General features: G+C 47.2%; 1 protein-coding gene across 1 annotated transcript in view; it reads right to left on the bottom strand.

Annotated features, from left to right (window-relative positions):
* Positions 1-18,845, bottom strand: part of megf8 (multiple EGF-like-domains 8) — a 91,103-nt gene that overhangs the window by 29,673 nt on the left and 42,585 nt on the right. The window contains 9 exon segments of the mRNA XM_080205156.1: positions 3,388-3,572; positions 8,474-8,722; positions 8,976-9,089; positions 9,451-9,582; positions 9,828-9,946; positions 10,030-10,260; positions 10,674-10,874; positions 11,183-11,374; positions 11,791-11,954. Of these exon segments, the coding sequence (XP_080061282.1) occupies positions 3,388-3,572; positions 8,474-8,722; positions 8,976-9,089; positions 9,451-9,582; positions 9,828-9,946; positions 10,030-10,260; positions 10,674-10,874; positions 11,183-11,374; positions 11,791-11,954 (1,587 nt within the window).

Genomic DNA, 18,845 nt, shown 5'->3' with positions numbered 1-18,845 from the left:
TCATAATTGCCCCCCTCAAGTGGTAATTAGGGATGGGCAATGAACGCTGTTCCAGCCAGCAATGCCCACAATCCATGTTCAAATGAAAAAGAGTAGCATCTGGAAGGAACAAAGGTGTGAATGGAGGATTCAGGAGTAGCTGAGACAGGAGTGGACGTCAAGGTGGGGTCTCTGGTGAGAAAGCAAGGTTGTGAAACTGGCTTGGGGGGGGGGGGGGGGGGGGGAGGGAGAGGAGGAGGGAGGAGGGAGGGAGGAAGTGGGGAGGTGTGGTTCAGCAGCAGCTGCAGCTGAGACAGGGTGGATGTCATGGCAGCATTTTGGGTCAGAAAACTGCATCAGCAATGCTGTGAATGGACTAACCAACTCGCAGACTGTTGCCAAGGAGAGGATGGCATTGACAGCTGGGGCAAGGAACTTACCTTGGTGGTGGCAGAGGTGAAACTGGGTGTGGGCAGCGCAGATGTGAAATCTAACACCCATGGCCTTCTTTCGGGGGAACTGGAGGAGGGACAGCATTTAGATGATGAGTAATAAGAGGGGGCAGGGGTGGGGCAAGGATAGATCCTTTAGAGGGAGACCAAAGGGAATGCCAAGTGAGGGGCAAGGGAAGCCATCACTGGTGGCTGGATATATAATGGAACCAATATAATGAAAGGGGGAAGAGCAGATCCCTCATAGTGAGATGTCAGAGGAGAGGGATCGGGAGGAGGATGGTTCGGGGTGGGGGGCAGGAAGAGTTTCTCTTTCCCCAGTCTCACAGGCTGTCATGGAGTCCTGGGAAAGACAGGGACAGATTCAGGAGGAGACAGTATGTTCAGGGGATTCACAGAGGGAGGGCGGGCAGGGGGAGCCCAGAGAGGGCGTTTAGAGAGGGCAGAGGGAGTTTAGGGTGTCTAAACTCTGGTGCTGGGACCCCATGTGGCTGGGTGCCATTGCCATTTTTGATGTACATTAATGATTTTGATTAATTTTACATTCATTGGTGACATGGAATTTGGTAGGGTGGTAAATGGCGAGGAGGTTAGCCACAGATTGCAGGAGGATATCAATGCACTGGTCAGGAAGGCAGAGCAGTAGGAAATGGAATTCAAGGTGGCAAAGTGAGATGTGACATACTTGGGGAGGGCTAACGAGGCAAAAGATTACACTATGAATGGTCAGACCCTGGAAAATACAGAGGATCAGAAGGACCTTGGGGTGCATGTCCACAGATCCCTGAAAACGGCATGACATGGCAGTACAGTGGTTAGCACTGCTGCCTCACAGGGAGCAGGGTTCAATTCCAGGCTGTGTCACTGTGTGCAGAGTCTGCACATTCTCCGTGTTTGCATGGGTTTCCTCTGGGTGCTCTGGTTTCCTCCTACAATCCGAAAGACATGCTAGTTAGGTGCAGTGGCCATGCTAAGTTCTTCCTCAGCGTACCTGAACAGCACCAGAGTGTGGTGACAAGGGGATTTTTACAGTAATTTAATTGCAGTGTTAATATAAGCTTACTTGTAACACTGATAAATAATCTCAAAAATAAGGTGGTTAAGGCAGCAAATGGGATACTTGCCTTTATTAGCTTAGGCAAAGAATGTAAGAGCAGGGACGTTACGATGGAGCTGGTTAGGCCACAGTTAACAGTCCTGTGTGCCGCACTATTGGAAGGATATGATTGCACTGGAGAGGGTGCAGAGGAGATTCGCCAAAAAGTTGCTTGGGTTGGAGTGTTTCAACAATGAAGAGAGGTTGGTTAGACTGGGGCTGTTACTTAAAGCAGAGAAAGCTGAAAGGGGACCTGACTGAGATGTACAAAATTATGAGGAATTTAGAACCATAGAAAAGTTACAACACAGGAGGTGACCTTTCGGCTATGCCAGCTCAAAGACACCCATCTGTGCTTTCTAATCCCACCTGCCTACATCTGGGCGAAAACCCTGTAGTTTACAGCACTTAAAGTGCAAATCCAGGTACTTTTAAAAAGAGTTTTAGGGTCTCTGTTTCCACCACTAACCTAGGCAGTGAATTCAGACACCCACTATCCTCTGTTTAAGAAACTCTTGCTCATGTCCCCTCTACACCTTCTGCCACTTATCTTGAATCTATGTCCCCTGGTTCTAGAATTCTCCATCAAGGGGAACAATTTTATCCTGTCCACTTTCCCCCATACATTTTATTTCTTAATTTACTTGTTAGTCACAAGGTAGCTTACATTAGAGTTAATTTTGTGCACGTTTATCAAGTCACCCCTCATCCTTTGTTTCAAGGAAAAACCCCAATTTATCCAATCCCTCCTCATAGCTACATTTTTCTAGTCCTAGCACTAGTCTTGTAAACCTTCTCTGCATTATCTTCAAAGCAATTATGTCCTTCTTCTAATATGGTGATTGGAACTGCACACTATACTTCAATTGTGGCCTCACCAGTGTTTTATACAATTCCGACATTGCATCCTTGCTTTTATATTCTATATCTCTGCCAACAAAGGAGAGCTTTCCAAATGCCTTCTTTACAACCTCGTCCACTTGAACTGCTGCCTATAGGGACCTCTGCACTTGTATGCCTGATCTCTCACTTCATCAACCCTTCTTAGTATATTCCCATTTATTGTGTATTACCCGTAATTGTTTCACCTCACTAAATGTATTATCTCATATTTCCCAATAGTAAAATCCATTCACTCCACCAACCCATCAATATTGCTTTGTAGATCCTCTTTGCTATGCATGACTTGACCAATCTGTGCCATCTGCAAATTTTCCAACTGTGTCCCCCCACGCCCATGTCCAAATTTTTAATATACAACACAGGGATCCCAACACCAAACCCTATGGAACACTTGAAACAACTCTCCATTTCCTCACTGACCTTTGTTTCCTGTTACTAAGCCAACTTTTGATCCAGTTTGCCACATTACCCTGTATCTCATGGGCTTTTACTTTTTTGACAAATCTTTCATGTGGGAGCTTGTCAAATGTCTTGCTAAATTCCATGTACACAAAATCCACTGCATTACCTTCATCAAACCTTCTTGTCTTGATATGGTAGCTATCCCATTTCGTCTTTGCAGAGGGGCCAATAACCTAAGGGATTTAAGGTAATGGGCAGGAGATTTAGAAGGGATTTCAGAAGAAACTTTTTCACCCAGAAGATGGTGGGAATCTGAAACTCTGCACCTTCGAGAGGTTGAGTCCACAACTCTGGTAACATTGAAGTAGTATTTAGATATTCACTCTTGTTGCCGTAATCTCTAGTGCTTTGGGCCAAGCACTGGAAAATGGGTTTAGTGCAGTCAGATCTTTCAGTGTTATTTTCACAATGGGCTGAATGGCCTGCTTGTGTGCTGCAAATGTTTGGGAAACTGAATCAAGGGCTGCAAACTGAGGGAGTTATCAAGTCTCTTACCCTGGCACTCATCGCAGTTCCCGATCCCGGTGAGACAGGTGCTGTGCGAGTTACAACCACAATCAATATTGCACTCTATGCCAGTCTGATTGACGGAGTCTGGGTCTGAAGTCCAACCCAGCTCACAGTTACAGGAGTAGTGGGGGGGCCCACTGCACCAGCCATGTGTACAGTCATTGTAACACCTGGGAGAAACAAAGAGAAACACAGCGAGTTATGGAACAGCCCACGGATATGATTGGCACGTGGACTGTGAGAAGCTGTCTGTATCTGGTGGAGGGCGAATGCAGGCTATAGGCGAACACGCCAATATGGAGATGCAATTTGGGACAGTCACAGCTGCTCTGTGCTTCAGGGTTCACCACAAAATCATTACAGAGCGGAGGAAGGCCTTTCAGCTATCCTATCTGTACTGGCTTTCCAAACGAGCATCATGAATTAGTGCCATTCCCCTGCCTTTTCCCCCATTCCCCTGCACATTTTTTCTACTCAGATAATAATCTAATGTCCCCCTGAATGCCTCAAATGAACCTGCATCCATCACATTTCCAGACAGAACATTCCAGACCCAACCATTCGCAGTGTGAACAAGTTCTTTCTCACATCAAGTTTGCTTCTTTTGCAAATTACTTTAAATTTGTGCCCTCTCGTTCTTGATCCTTTGTGAGCAGGAACACTTACTCCCCATCTACCCTGTCTGGTCCCCCTCATGCTTTTGAGCAACACTTAATATTTTTATCATTGTGTTCAAAGCTGTGATATTTCCCAATGGTGGAGCATGTTAGGCTAAGAAAGCCTGAATGAAACAGAAGCAGATGTACACATTCTTGAGAGTTTGAGGACACGTACTAACCGATTTGAGAACAGCTTTTTCCCTGCTGCCAGACATTTGAATAGGCCTATTATATATTAGCCATGACTGCAACGCTACATTCTGCATCCTCTCCTTTCCTTCTTCCCTATATACACTATGAACGGTACCTATTTGTCTGTATAGCGTGCAAGAAACAATACTTCATACTTCATCCCAATACATGTGACAATAATAAATCAAATGAAAAATCAAATCTTGTTCAATAAAAATTCCACATTTTGCCTAATGTCCATATGTGTGTGGTGCCTTGTCCACTGCCCTTTGGAAATACAGATACTACACACAGTGGTTCCCCACTTTTCACCCTGCTTGTTTTACAATCAAAGGATTCCACCCATCAGACAAGTCAAAGCTGGTTTTCCTTTCTGAAAGAGGTGTTAACTCTTCTAAACATCCTGTTACCAGGATCCCGAATCAGAGGTTCCAGCCCTTGTCCTTCTGATTGCCTCTGGTTCCTGGTTTTCTCACTCCTTCTCTTCTTCAATGGATGAATTGTATTTTTTGCTACTTTTTAATCCATAAGGATCACCTTGGAATGTAGGGAATTTGGATGATGCAAACTTTCTCTGCACTGCCACTGCTGTGGACCATTGGTGAAGGGGGTTTCTCCAATTCGAGAGAGTGGGACACTCTTCCACCCGTGCCCCCCTCCCCCGCCAACTCTGGGCCCCTCTCCCTTCCCCCCTCAACTGTGGGCCCCGCTCACCCACCCCAACTCTGGGCCCCTCTGCCGCTCGCACCCCTGCAACCACCACCCCCCTCCAACTCTGGGCCTTGAGCCCCATTCTCCACACTGGCCCTCTCCTCAATGCTCCCCACCCACACAACTCGTTTGGAAACATGCAGTAGATGCAAAGAATGCAGGCTAGTAATTGCTTTTAGCTAGATGGAGTGAAAGTAATAGGGTAATTGTTATGGGGGACTTCAACTTTACTAATATTGATTGGAATAGCTATAGCTCTAGCTCATTAGATGGGTCAGTTTTTGCACAAAGCGTGCAGTAAGGTTTTTTGACTCAGTATGTAGATAGACCAACTAGAGGTGAGGCTATACTGGATTATGTGCTGGGAAATGAGCCAGACCAGGTGTTAGACTTGGAAGTTGGTGTGCATTTTGGTGATAGTGACCACAATTTGGTTACGTTCACCTTAGTGATGGAAAGGGATAGACATGAACCTTGGGACAGTAGTTTTAGCTGGGGGAAGGGTAATTATGAGGCTATTAGGAGAGAATTAGGAAGCAAAGGTTGAACTAGGAGACTACAGGGGCTGGGAACGTCCGAAATGTGGAGTTTTTTCAAGGAGCAGCTACTGCAAGTCCTTGATATGTATGTCCCTGTCAGGCAAGGAGGAAATGGTCGAGCAAGGGAACCGTGGTGCACTAAAAAAGTTGATTCGCTGGTTAAAAGGAAAAAGGAGACTTATGTCAGGATGAGACTTGAGGGCTCAGGTAGTGCACTGGAAAGCTTTAGATTGGCTAGGAGGGAGTTAAAGAGTGAGTTAAGAAGAGCTAAAAGAGGACACGAGAAGACTTTGGCTGATAGGATTAAGGAGAATCCTAAGGTGTTCTATAGATATGTTAAGAACAGAAGATTGGTTAGGGCAAGATTAGGGCCAGTTAGGGACAGCAGTGGTAAGTTATGTGTGGAACCGGAAGAGATTGGAGAGGCATTGAACCAATATTTCTCTTCGGTATTCATGCAGGGAGACATAAATGTAGCTGTGGAGAACACTGGGTTACAGGGTTGTAAACTGGATAGTATTGCAGTGGATAAGGAGGATGTGCGAGATATTCTTGAGGTTTTGAAAATAGATAAGTTCCCTGGGCCGGACGGGATTTACCCTAGGATTCTCTGGGAGGCAAGAGAGGCGATTGCAGAGCCTCTGGCTCTGATCTTCAGGTCGTCGTTGGTCACGGGTATAGTGCCAGGGGATTGGAGGATAGCGAATGTTGTCCCATTGTTTAAGAAGGGGAACAGAGACTTCCCCGGGAATTTTAGACCGGTGAGTCTTACTTCTGTTGTGGGCAAAGTTTTAGAAAAAATTATTAGGGATAGGATTTATAGTTATTTAGAGAGTAATGAATTGATTGGAGATAGTCAGCACTGTTTTGTGAAGGGTAGGTCGTGCCTTACTAACCTTATTGAGTTTTTTGAGAAAGTGACCAAAGAGGTGGATGGGGGTAAGGCAGTTGACGTGGTATATATGGACTTTAGTAAGGCGTTTGATAAGGTTCACCATGGAAGGCTTCTGCAGAAAATGCAGATGTATGGGATTGAGGGTGATTTAGTTAATTGGATCAGGAATTGGCTAGCAGATAGGAGACAGAGGGTGGTGGTTGATGGAAAGTATTCGTCATGGAGTTCGGTTACAAGTGGTGTGCCTCAGGGATCTGTTTTGGGGCCACTGCTGTTTGTAATTTTTATAAATGATCTGGATGAGGGTATAGTTGGGTGGATCAGTAAATTTGCTGATGACACCAAAGTTGGAGGAGTGGTAGATAGTGAAGAGGGGTGTCATAGTTTACAGAGAGATTTGGACAAGTTGCAGAGCTGGGCCGAGAGGTGGCAGATGGAGTTTAATGCGGAAAAGTGTGAGGTAATTCACTTTGGCAGGAATAACAGATGTGTAGAGTATAGGGCTAACGGTAGGACTCTGAATAGTGTTGATGAACAGAGGGATCTAGGTGTATGTGTACATAGATCCCTGAAAGTTGGGAATCAAGTAGATAAGGTTGTTAGGAAGGCATACGGTGTCTTGGCGTTTATTGATAGGGGGATTGAATTTAGGAGCCGCAACGTCATGTTGCAACCGTACAAAACTCTGGTGCGTCCGCACTTGGAGTATTGTGTGCAGTTCTGGTCCCCACATTATAGGAAGGATGTGGAGGCATTGGAGAGGGTGCAGAGGAGGTTTACCAGGATGTTGCCTGGTATGGAAGGAAGGTCCTATGAGGAGAGACTGAGGGATTTGGGGTTGTTTTCGTTAGAAAGAAGGCGGCTAAGAGGGGACCTTATTGAAACATATAAGATGATTAGAGGTTTAGATAGGGTGGACAGTGATAGCCTTTTTCCTCGGATGGAGAAAGCTAGCACGAGGGGGCATAGCTTTAAATTAAGGGGTGGTAGTTATAGGACGGATGTCAGAGGTAGGTTCTTTACCCAGAGGGTGGTGAGGGATTGGAATGCCCTGCCTGCTGCAGTTGTAGATGCGCCTAGTTTGGGGGCGTTTAAGAGCTCCGTGGATAGGTTTATGGATGGAAAGGGATTGGTTTAGGTTAGAGGGTCATTGCTTTTTTAATTGGTCGGCGCAACATCGTGGGCCGAAGGGCCTGCTCTGCGCTGTAATGTTCTATGTTCTAGATGTGTGTTATTTTGCAGAGGTAATGGATCGTTTGTTTATTTTGGCTCTCCTGAGATTTTAGATTAGATACAGAGTGTTGTGAATTTTTGATTATCTTGATTTACAGGGAGAGTCAGGAGATTGATGGAAGGAGCTAAACTTGCAGGAAAGAAATACCGTTTCTAGTTTATTCAAAAAAAAACGGAGTTACTGCCTGTACTGCTAGAAGAAATCAGTGTCTCCCTCTGAAAAGACTTCTTGGTGAACACCAGAAAGTTACAGCAAATATGGCTGTGTTTTACTAACTAATTGTAAAGAGGGGTTTTAAGTCCATAAGCGGGATATTGCCTGAAATGGAATGATAGGTTAGCAGTTAAGACTTGTATGTTGTCATGTTTAAGAATTGTTAAAAAATTAAACTAACTCATTTGTTATAGTTAAACAGCATTAAATAAAGTATGTTTTGATAAAAGCTTCCCAGTGTTTCAGTAGAATTGCACCTGGGGTGAAATATCTTACCCTCATACTAATGCCAAATAGGAGATTGTTGGCATCGAGTCTGACTTCATAACATACCTTGGGATTTTTAGCTGGTACTTAAACACTCTCCATTTCTGTTCCCATCTCTCTCCTGTCTTGCTCTCCCACCTTATTTCTCACTCTGTCTCTTTGCTAGTCTCTTTCTTTCACTCACCCTCAGTCTCTCTCTCACTTCTCCCAATCTCCCACACACATTCTTTTTCTTCAGTCCTGCGAGTCTCCCTCGCCTCTCCACCAACATTTCCGTCCACTCTCCAAACATATCTCTCCCCCTCTCAGCTCCTGTTCTCCAAATGCCTCAGTCTCACCCCACTTTCCCCTCCTAACTCACGTCTTGTTGCAGTATGAGCTGCCATCACCGGCGTATCCTCGGTTACAGTGACATTCAAAGGATTCAAAGGTGTTCTTGCAGGTGGCAAACGAGTTACAGTTGTCCATTTGGAGGCGACACTCGTCAATGTCAGGACAGACCCCATAGGACCAGCTGGCTGGCTCGCTGACTGACAGGTTGTACAGACCCAGCAGAGCTGCCGAACAATTCTCAAATCCTCGAAGACTGGAGAAATCCCCGGGCAAACACCTGAGGAAACAGCAGTGGACATGTGAGAAAGCCAGCAGACAGTCCTAATATCACACAGACATCCAGATACCAGACTGTGCTAATATCACAGACACCCAGAAACCAGACAATGCTAAACAAACACAGGCACCCAATTACCAGACAGTGCTAATCAAACACAGACACTCAGATACCAGACAGTGCTAATCAACACAAACATGTCTCAAGTCAGTCATTGACCCACTCACCAACACACTGCTCTCCTGAACATTACCTGCCAATAGTGGGATTGTCGGAGTTTCCACACCAACCGCACTCAAAGTTTTGCAGACAGTCCTTACAGGTGAGGAATTGTGAGCAATCCATACATTGGCTGACTGAGTGAATACTGCAAATAAGAGACAGGACACAGCTTCATATAGGTGTACATTTAAATTCATTCCAGCCACGTGCACAACCTTGAGAATGTAAAGTACGTACACATACTCTCTCTTTGCACTAGCAACAGATCTCAAATTCTCCTGTACCTTGTTTCTCTACTGCCATCAACCAAATATTCTCTGGCTGCATGATGGAATTAAACCCAAGCGCAGGCACTGGGATGGGAGGGAGGGTAGAGAGAGAGAGAGAAGAGTGGGAGGAAGGAGGAATGAGAGGCAATGGGATGGGGGGCCGCCAAGGGGCAACAGGATGGCAAGGGGGAGCAGGCTGGGGTGGGGGCAGCGCGACATGGGCTGCAGGGCACTCACCTGTCATACCAGTCCCGACACTCCCCAGATGGGTATTTGGCAAGGTAAGTGGTGAAGAGGAAGCACGTATGTGTGGACGCACACCAGGCACACTGGCTGGAATTGTTCAGACACTCGGTGCATGTTGATTGCCTGTGAAAGAGGAACAATCCTGTCAGCAATGTGTCAAATGGAACCACTGACTGCAATGTGGAGGAACATAACTCAACGCAGTTCTGAGCACCTTTCACCCCAGCCCGCTGCTCCTCCTTGCCCCCTCCTACCCTGGCACCCTCCTTCTCCCACACCAGCACCCGCCTTCTGCCTCGCTATGTTTCACCCGCTTGTCTGCCCCGCTATGCCCTGGCCTATAGGTTGACTCCAGCGCTGCTGCTCACTGGTGACAGGGCTTGGGGCAGCCAGCTGGGGAGCGGATGCCAGTGGGTGATCTCCCTTTTCGGATGCACTGGAAATCTCCCTTCCTGTTGCTGTTGATCTGCCACTCACAGAAGGGATCCTGGAAAGGGAGAAGGGAAAGTGAACTGATTGGAGGAGTACAGAGGCTTTGCAAATCACTTGGAACACTCAGTGGGATCTTACCGTGCTGCAGGAATGACAGTCTGTGTGCTCGCTACACAACACACAGTGTCCTGGGGACAGAACCAGGTGCCTCTTCCTCCCACAATGGCTGTCCACACCTGATATCCGCTGGTGACAAGTGTTGCTGTCCGAGCACCAGCCACAGGCCTGGTCAGCTAGGCAAGCCAGGCAGGATGGGTAAGAATCGCAGTCCTCTGTTCGAAATGGTTCCAAGAAGTGGAAGGAAATTTCCTGGAAGGAAGAGGAACCAGTTCAGTTTCTGTCACAGGAAAATTCTCAAATTCCAGTCAGTTTTAAAACAAAATGGCAAATATTCACATACAGGCAGACTGACTGCACAGGGTCACCCAGGGCACTCTGTACTCGGCCCTAAACACAACCATGCAGTCCACTAAGGGCTATACTCAATGAAACGCAAGCATGTGGTGTGTTGGCCCCTCCAAAGTGGACAGCGGGCCGAACCCGCAAACGTGCAGTGCCAACACCCTCAAGTGTGCAGCATACTGGCACACAAGAAGACACACATATGGAGACATGCTGCCCCTCCACCTGGTCACACTCACACTCCTTCCCAGCAACACAGAGAAGCGGGTGCTGGAGCTGCTGTGTGATTGGGATGGTTCCTGTAGTAATCCTGTACTCACTGATGTGTCAACAATGTTGGAGCGTTCCCAGGTGAGCGTCATCTCACTGGTCTGCCCGTTGCCAGAGTTATTCAGGGAACCCTCCAGACGGATCACATACTTGTTCCCACGTTCGAGGTTGGGGAAAAGTCGGTCTCCACTGTTTCTCTGCAGGAGCCGCGTTTCCTTTTCTGGTTGGCCAGCCCAGTGTCCGACCTCCTCCTGGCCAAAGGGGAGAGATCAGGGAGATGTTATCTGACCATCCGATAACTCACCTTCCTGTGTCATATCCCAGCTCCCACTCCACCTTCTCAAATCCTTACAAGCTCCCACCTCACATTCAGGCCTCCTGTTAGTATCTCAAATCCCAGCCAAGGCCCTCCAGCATCGTAGCCCCCATTACCATTTCAAGTTCCAGACCAGCCAACCCCACCACATCCCCTGTTACCATCTTAAATTCCACCTCCCCGTCTGCAACAGAAGACTCCAGTTAACCGTTCTCTGCAAGCAATAAAGTGCCTATTCCTCACCATCTCCAAACTGTTGGCTGTGCGCCCTATCTTCGCCACAACATTCAAACGCTGAAGTTGCACCTTAACCTGGACATTGTCCGAAGGAGCAGGAGAATCAAAGAGAGGATGAATGAATCCCTGATAAACCATCACCGCATCAAGCTCTGTACTGGGATTCTGGATCAACGTCGGGGTCATGCTAATCTCAACCTGTGGAGGAGACAGCAGGAACGATCAGAATGGCCACAGCACAGAGGGAGTGGAGGGAAGGAAGGGGGGGATATGAGGGGAGAGAAAGAGAGGGGGGATGAGGCGAGAGAGAGAGGGGGGGAACGAGTGGAGAGGAAGAGGGGAATGAGGGAGGGGGCTGTGGACAGGACAGGAGAGGAGAGGGGGGAACGGAGGGGGGAACGGTGAGTGAGGCAGAGAGGGGAAAAAGGGGAGGAACTGGAGGGGGAGGGGGGAGACCAGAGGAGGAGGGGGGAGACAGAGTTTTGGGGAGACTGGCAGGGGCGCAGGGATGGCAGCGGAAGCACAGGGAGGGGGAGGGGGAGGGGGATGGGGATGCAGGGAGCACGGCAGGGAACATAGTCTCCAAGTGTGTACTGAACTTCCACACTGCTCACTTTGTCAGGCTGTGAGATGTTCCGGGGCTGCATGTATGTCACCAGCTGAAGTCCTGGCATGAAGTTTAATATCTGGCACTGCTCCAGTGCAGTGATGAAGGTGGTTTCTGATCCCCACCAGCCATAGATTCCAGAAACTGGCTCCACCTGACACTTCAGCAGATCTGGACAGAGATCAGTAACAGTAATCACAAACATTATCAGCCTGCAGACTGGGTTCCCCATTGATCACCAATTCACAGGATCCCAGGACCAGTTGGGTCACTTGATCAATCACTGTTACATAACAAGATCCTAAGATCAGTTTGGTCACAGGATCCTCATGCTATAAAGAGATTTCAGGACCAGTTTGGTGACTGAATCTCTGTGCAAAGACAGGCTCCCAGGGCCAGTTGATCATCTGATCTCCGTTCTGCAAAGAAACTTTAGGACCAGTTTGATCACTGGCTCTCTGCTTCATAAAAGGTATCCAACAGTCAGTTTGGATCTCTGCTTTATAACAGAATCACATGGTCAGTTTGGTCACTTGATCTATATTATATAGAGATCTCACGATCAGTTTGATCACTGGATCTCAGACCTACAAATAGATCCTGGATCACTTTGACAGCCTGTAGGACAGTGTGAGAGATCGGAATCAATTGATAGGCTGTAAGGTAGTAAGGGAGAGATCAAGGATCAGTTTCACATCTGTAAGTCAGTGTGAGAGCTCTGGGATCAGATTGACATCTGTAAGCCAGTGGAGATAGCCAGAATCAGTTCAACAGTCTGCAAGGCCGTGAGAGAGATCTGGGATCATTTGACTGCCTGTACGGCAGTGAGGGAGATCAGGGATCAGTTTGATTGTCTGTAAGGCAGTGTAAGAGATCCGGGGTCAGTTTGACTCTCTGTAAGACAGTGTGAGAAATCCGGGATGAGGTTGACAATCTGTAAGGCATTGCATGAAATCTGGGATCAGTCTAATAGTCTGTAAAGCAATGACAGAGATCCAGGATCAATCTGACAGTCTGTAAGGCAGTGTGAGAGATCCGGGGTCAGTCTGCCAGTCCATAAGGCAGTGAGAGAGATCTGGGATCAGTTTCGCAGCCTGTAAGATTTGAGATGAGATTCACAATCTGTAAGGCAGCGTGTGAGATCCAGGATCAGCCTGACAGTCAGTAAGGCAGTGACGGAGATCCAGGATCAGTTTGGCAATGTGTACGTCAGTGTGTGGAATTGTGGATCAGTTAGACAGTCTGTAAGGCAGTGAGAGAAATCTGGGATCAGTGTGACAGTCTGTAAGACAGTATGTGAGATTTGCAATCAGTCTGACAATCTGTATGGCAGTGTATGAGATCCAGGATCAGTTTGACAGTCTTGAAGGTAGTGAGGTAGATCTGGGATCAGTGTGAGTCTGTAAGGCGGATAGGGAGAGATCCAGGATTGGTTTGACAGTCTGTAAGGCAGCGAGAGAGATCCAGGATCAGTTTGACTCTCTGTAAGACAGTGTGACAGATCCTGGATAATACTGACAATCTCTAAGGCAGTGCATGAAATCTGGGATCAGACCAACAGTCTGTAAGGCAGTGTGAGAGATCCAGAGTCGGTCTGCCAGTCTGTTAGGCAGTGAGAGCGCTCCGGGATCAATTGGCAGTCTGTAAGACAGTGACAGAGATTTGTGATCAGTGTGACAGTCTGTAAGGCAGTGAGATAAATCTGGATCAGTTTGACAGTCTGCAAGGCAGTGAGGGAGATCTGGAATCAGCTTGACAGCCTGTAAGAAACTATGAGAGATTATGGATCAGTTTGACAGGCTGCAAGACAGTGAGAGAGATCTGGGATTGGTTTGACAGTACATAAGACTGAGAGAAATCCAGGATCAGTTTAATAGTCTGTAATGCACTGAGAGAGGTCGAGGATCAGTGTGACAGTCTGTAAAGCACTGTGATAGATCCGGCATCAGATGGACAGTGTAAGGCAGAGAGAGAGATCCGGCATCACTGTGACACTCTGTGAGGCAGTGTGAGAGATCTGGGATCAATTTGACAGTCTGTAACACATTATGTGAGATCGGGATCAGTCTGACAGATAATAAGGCAGTGTGCAAGATCCAGGATCAGTGTGACAGACTGCAAGACAGTGAGAGAGATCTGGGATCAGTTTGACAGCATGCAAGATAGAGAGAGAAATCCAGGATCAGTTTAATAGTCCGTAATACATTGAGAGAGGTCGAGGGTCAGTGTCAGTCTATAAGGCAGTGATATAGATCCGGGGTCAGTTTGACAGTCTGTAAGGCAGTGAGAGAGAGATGTAGGATCAGTCCAACAGTCTGTAAGGCAGTGTGAGAGATCTGGGATCAGTTTGACAGTCCGTAACACTGTGAGGGAGATCTGGAATCAGTTTGACAGCCTGTAAAATGTTATGAGAGATTGTGGATCAGTTTGACAGGCTGAACGTGACAGTCTGTAAAGCAGTGTTAAAGATCTGGGATCAGTAGGATAGTGTATAGGGCTGAGACAGAGATCTGGGAATAGTTTGACAGTCTGTGAGGCAGTGAGAGAGACCTGGGATCAGTGGGACAGTCTGCAAGGCAGTGAGAGAGATTACACACCTGTGTGACAATCTAAGGCAGTGAGAGACATCAGGGATCAATTTGACAGTCTGTAAGGCAGTGAGAGAGATCCCGGATCAGTGAAACAGTCTGTAAGGCAGTGAGAGAGATCCTGCTGTGTGACAGTTTACACAGTAAGGAGTCTCACACCAACTTAAAGTCCAATAAGTTTATTTGATAGTAAACCCACAAGCTTTTGGAACGCTGTTCCTTCGTCAGGTGAGTGGAAGGTTGTGAGACTCCTTACTGTGTTTACCCAAGTCCAGCGCAGGCATCTCTCCCCGCCTTATAGACTATCCCACCGATCCTGGATTACAGATCTGCCTTACAGATAGTCAAACTGATCCTGACCTCTCTCACTGCCTTACGAGCTGTCAGACTGATCCCAGATCTCTCTCACTGCTTTACAGACTGTCAAAGTGATCCCGGATTCTCTCGCTGCCTTACAGACTGTCACACTGACCCCAGATTTCTCTCGCTGCTTTACAGACTGCCAAACCCATCCGGGATCTCTTCACTGCCTTACAGACTGTCATTTTGATCCCGGATCTCTCTCACTGCCTTACAGACTGTCACACTGATCCTGGATCTCTCACTGCCTTACAGACTGTCGCGCTGGTCCTGGAATACACTCATTGCCTTACAGACAGTCAGATTGATCCTGGAGACTGCTACAATGAAACAGGATCTCTCACAGTACCTTACAGACTGTCACACTGGTCCCAGATCTCTCTCACTGCCTTAAGAACTGTCACACTGATCCAAATCTCTCTCATTTCCTTCCAGACTGTCACACTGCCTTACCGACTGTCAGATTGATCCAGGGTCTCGCTGACTGCCTTACAGAGTGTCACACTGATCTTGGATCTCTCTCCCTGCCTTACAGACCGTGAAAATGATTTCAGATGTCTATCTCTGCCTTATAGACTATGCCAGCAACTTAAGCGTGAGCTGCGCAAGTTCAAAGCCACCAGCGTAACAACTACAGTGTCTACACAAGTCTGTCCACTATGTGCCAGGTAATTCCGTGCCCAAACTGGCCTGATCAGTCACCTTTGGACATGCCGCATCCAGCCTCGAAATGACTAATGGTGTCAAGGTCCTCATCGATGACAATGGACAAACAACATAGACTGATCCCACATCTTTTACACTGCCTTACAAACTGTCAAAGTGATCCCAGATCTCACACATTGCCTTACAGACTGTTAGACTGATCTCTCACTTCTTTACAAACTATCACATTGATCCCAGATCTCTCTCTCTGTCTTCCAGAATGTCAAGGTTATCCCAAATCTCTCTCACTGCCTTCCAGAATGTCAAGGTTATCCCAAATCTCTCTCACTGTCTTACAGACTCTCACACTAATCTCAGACCTTCCACATTGTCTTGCACACTGAACAAGGATCACACATGCTGCCTTTCAGCATTTCAAAGTGATCCCAGATCCCACATACTGCCTCACAGACAGTCACACTGGTCCCGGATCACACTCACTACCTTACAGTGTGTCAAACTGATCCCAGATCTCCCTCACTGCCTTCCAGTGCTGTCAAATGGATCCAGGATCTTTCTCACTGCCTTGCAGGCTGTCACACTGATCCTGGATCTCTTACGTTTCCTTCCACACTGTCGCCCTGTCTTACCGACTGTCAAATTCATCCAAGATCTTGCACACTGCCTTGCAGTGTATCAAACTGATCACAAATCAATCTCTCTCTGCCTTACAGACTGTCAAAGTGATCCTCGATCTCTCTCACTGCCTAACCAGCTTTCACACTGATCCTGAATCTCTTTCACTGTCTTGCAGTCTGCCAGACTGATCCAGGATCTCACACATTGCCTTTCTGCATGTCAAACTGACCCTCGATCTCGCACATTGCCTAAAAGATAAATTATCAAACTGATCCCTGATCTTTCGCTCTGTCTTACAGATTATCCCACTGATTCCAAATCTCTCACACTGCCTTTCAGGCTGTCGTACTGACCAAGATATCACACTGCTTTTCAGACAGTCAAACTCATCCCAGATCTCTCTCTCTCTCTCTGCCTTACAGACTGTCACACTGATCCCGCATCTCACACACTGCCTTTCAGCATGTCAAACTGATCCTAGATCTCGCATATTGCCTTACAGACTGTCAAACTATTCCCAGGTATCTCTTTCTGCTTTACAGATTGTCAAACTCATCCCGGATCTCGCATACTGTCTTGCAGACTGTCACACAGATCCCGGATCTTTCGCACTGCCTTACAGACTGTCATGATGTGGAGATAAGAACATAAGAAATAGGAGCAGGAGTAGGCCATCTAGCCCCTCGAGCCTGCCCCGCCATTTAATAAGATCATGGCTGATCTGAAGTGGCTCAGTTTCACTTTCCCGCTTTCTCCCCAGTCTGTAAAGAAGTCTGTAAGGCAGTATGTGGGATCTGGGATCACTTTGAAATGCTGAAAGGCAGCGTGTGTGATCCTTGTTCAGTGTGCAAGACAATGTGGAAGGTCTGAGATTAGTGTGAGAGTCTGTAAGACACTGAGAGAGATTTGGGATAACCTTGACATTCTGGAAGGCAGTGAGAAAGATTTGGGATAACCTTGACATTCTGGAAGGCAGTGAGAGAGATCTGGGATCAATGTGATAGTTTGTAAAGAAGTGAGAGATCAGTCTAACAGTCTGTAAGGCAATGTGTGAGATCTGGGATCACTTTGACAGTTTGTAAGGCAGTGTAAAAGATGTGGGATCAGTCTATGTTGTTTGTCCATTGTCATCGATGAGGACCTTGACACCATTAGTCATTTCGAGGCTGGATGCGGCATGTCCGAAGGTGACTGATCAGGCCAGTTTGGGCACGGAATTACCTGGCACATAGTGGACAGACTTGTGTAGACACTGTAGTTGTTACGCTGGTGGCTTTGAACTTGCACAGCTCATGCTTAAGTTGCTGGCATAGTCTATAAGGCAGAGATAGACATCTGAAATCATTTTCACAGTCTCTAAGGCAGAGAGAGAGATCCAAGATCAGTGTGACATACTGTAAGGCAGTCAGTGAGACCCTGGATCAATCTGACAGTCGGTAAGGCAGTGTGACAGTCTGGAAGGAAATGAGAGAGATTTGGATCAGTGTGACAGTTCTTAAGGCAGTGAGAGAGATCTGGGACCAGTGTGACAGTCTGTAAGGTACTGTGAGAGATCCTGTTTCATTGTAGCAGTCTCCAGGATCAATCTGACTGTCTGTAAGGCAATGAGTGTATTCCAGGACCAGCGCGACAGTCTGTAAGGCAGTGAGAGAGATCCAGGATCAGTGTGACAGTCTGTAAGGCAGTGAGAGAGATCCGGGATCAAAATGACAGTCTGTAAGGCAGTGAAGAGATCCCGGATGGGTTTGGCAGTCTGTAAAGCAGCGAGAGAAATCTGGGGTCAGTGTGACAGTCTGTAAGGCAGCGAGAGAATCCGGGATCACTTTGACAGTCTGTAAAGCAGTGAGAGAGATCTGGGATCAGTCTGACAGCTCATAAGGCAGTGAGAGAGGTCAGGATCAGTTTGACTATCTGTAAGGCAGATCTGTAATCCAGGATCGGTGGGATAGTTTATAAGGCGGGGAGAGATGTCTGGGTACAGTTTGACAGTCAATAAGGCAACGTGAGAGATCTGGGATCAGTCTGACATGCTAAAAGGAGTGAGAGAGATTGTGGATCAGCCTGGCAATCTGTAAGACAGTGTGAGAGATCTGGGATCAGTTTGACAGCCTGTAAAGCAGTGAGAGAGATCCAGGATCAGTGTGACAATCTGTAAGGCAGTGAGAGAGATCCAGGATCGGTGTGACAGCTTGTAAGACAGTGTGCGAGATCCTGGGTCAATTTGACAGTCGGTAAGGCAGCGTGACAGTCTGGAAGGAAGTGAGAATTTCTGAAGACAGTATGAGAGATCCAGCATCAGTTTGACAGTCTGTAAGGCAGTGTGGGAGATCCACAGTCACTGTGACAGTCTGTAAGACAGTGAGAGAGATCCAGCATCAGTTTGACAGTCTGTAAGGCAGTGTGGGAGATCCACAGTCACTGTGACAGTCTGTAAGACAGTGAGAGAGATCCAGGATCAGGTTTGACAGTCTGAAAGGCAGTGTGGGAGATCTACGGCCAGTGTGACAATACGTAAGGCAGTGTGAAAGATCCGGGATCACTTTGATAGTCTCTAAGGCAGTGTGAGAGATCCGGGATCCAGTGTGTGTGACAGTCCATAAAGCAATGAGAGAGACCTGGGATCAGTTTGCCAGTCTGTAAGGTAGTGTGAAAGATCCGGGATCAGTTTGCCAGTCTGAGAGATCGGGGATCAGTGGGGCAGTCAACAAGGCAGACAGAGTGATTTGGAATCAATCTGACAGTCTATAATGCAAAATGTAAGATCTGGGATCAGTTTGACATGCCAAAAGACAGTGTGTGAGATCCTCGATCAGTGTGACAGTCCGTAAAG

Source organism: Carcharhinus amblyrhynchos, chromosome 16 (assembly GCF_965287045.1).
Source record: "Carcharhinus amblyrhynchos chromosome 16, sCarAmb.v2.hapA, whole genome shotgun sequence".
NCBI classification, from domain to species: domain Eukaryota; kingdom Metazoa; phylum Chordata; class Chondrichthyes; order Carcharhiniformes; family Carcharhinidae; genus Carcharhinus; species Carcharhinus amblyrhynchos.
The sequence above is the reverse complement of the archived record's forward strand: the minus strand, read 5'-3'. Positions and strand labels throughout refer to the sequence as shown.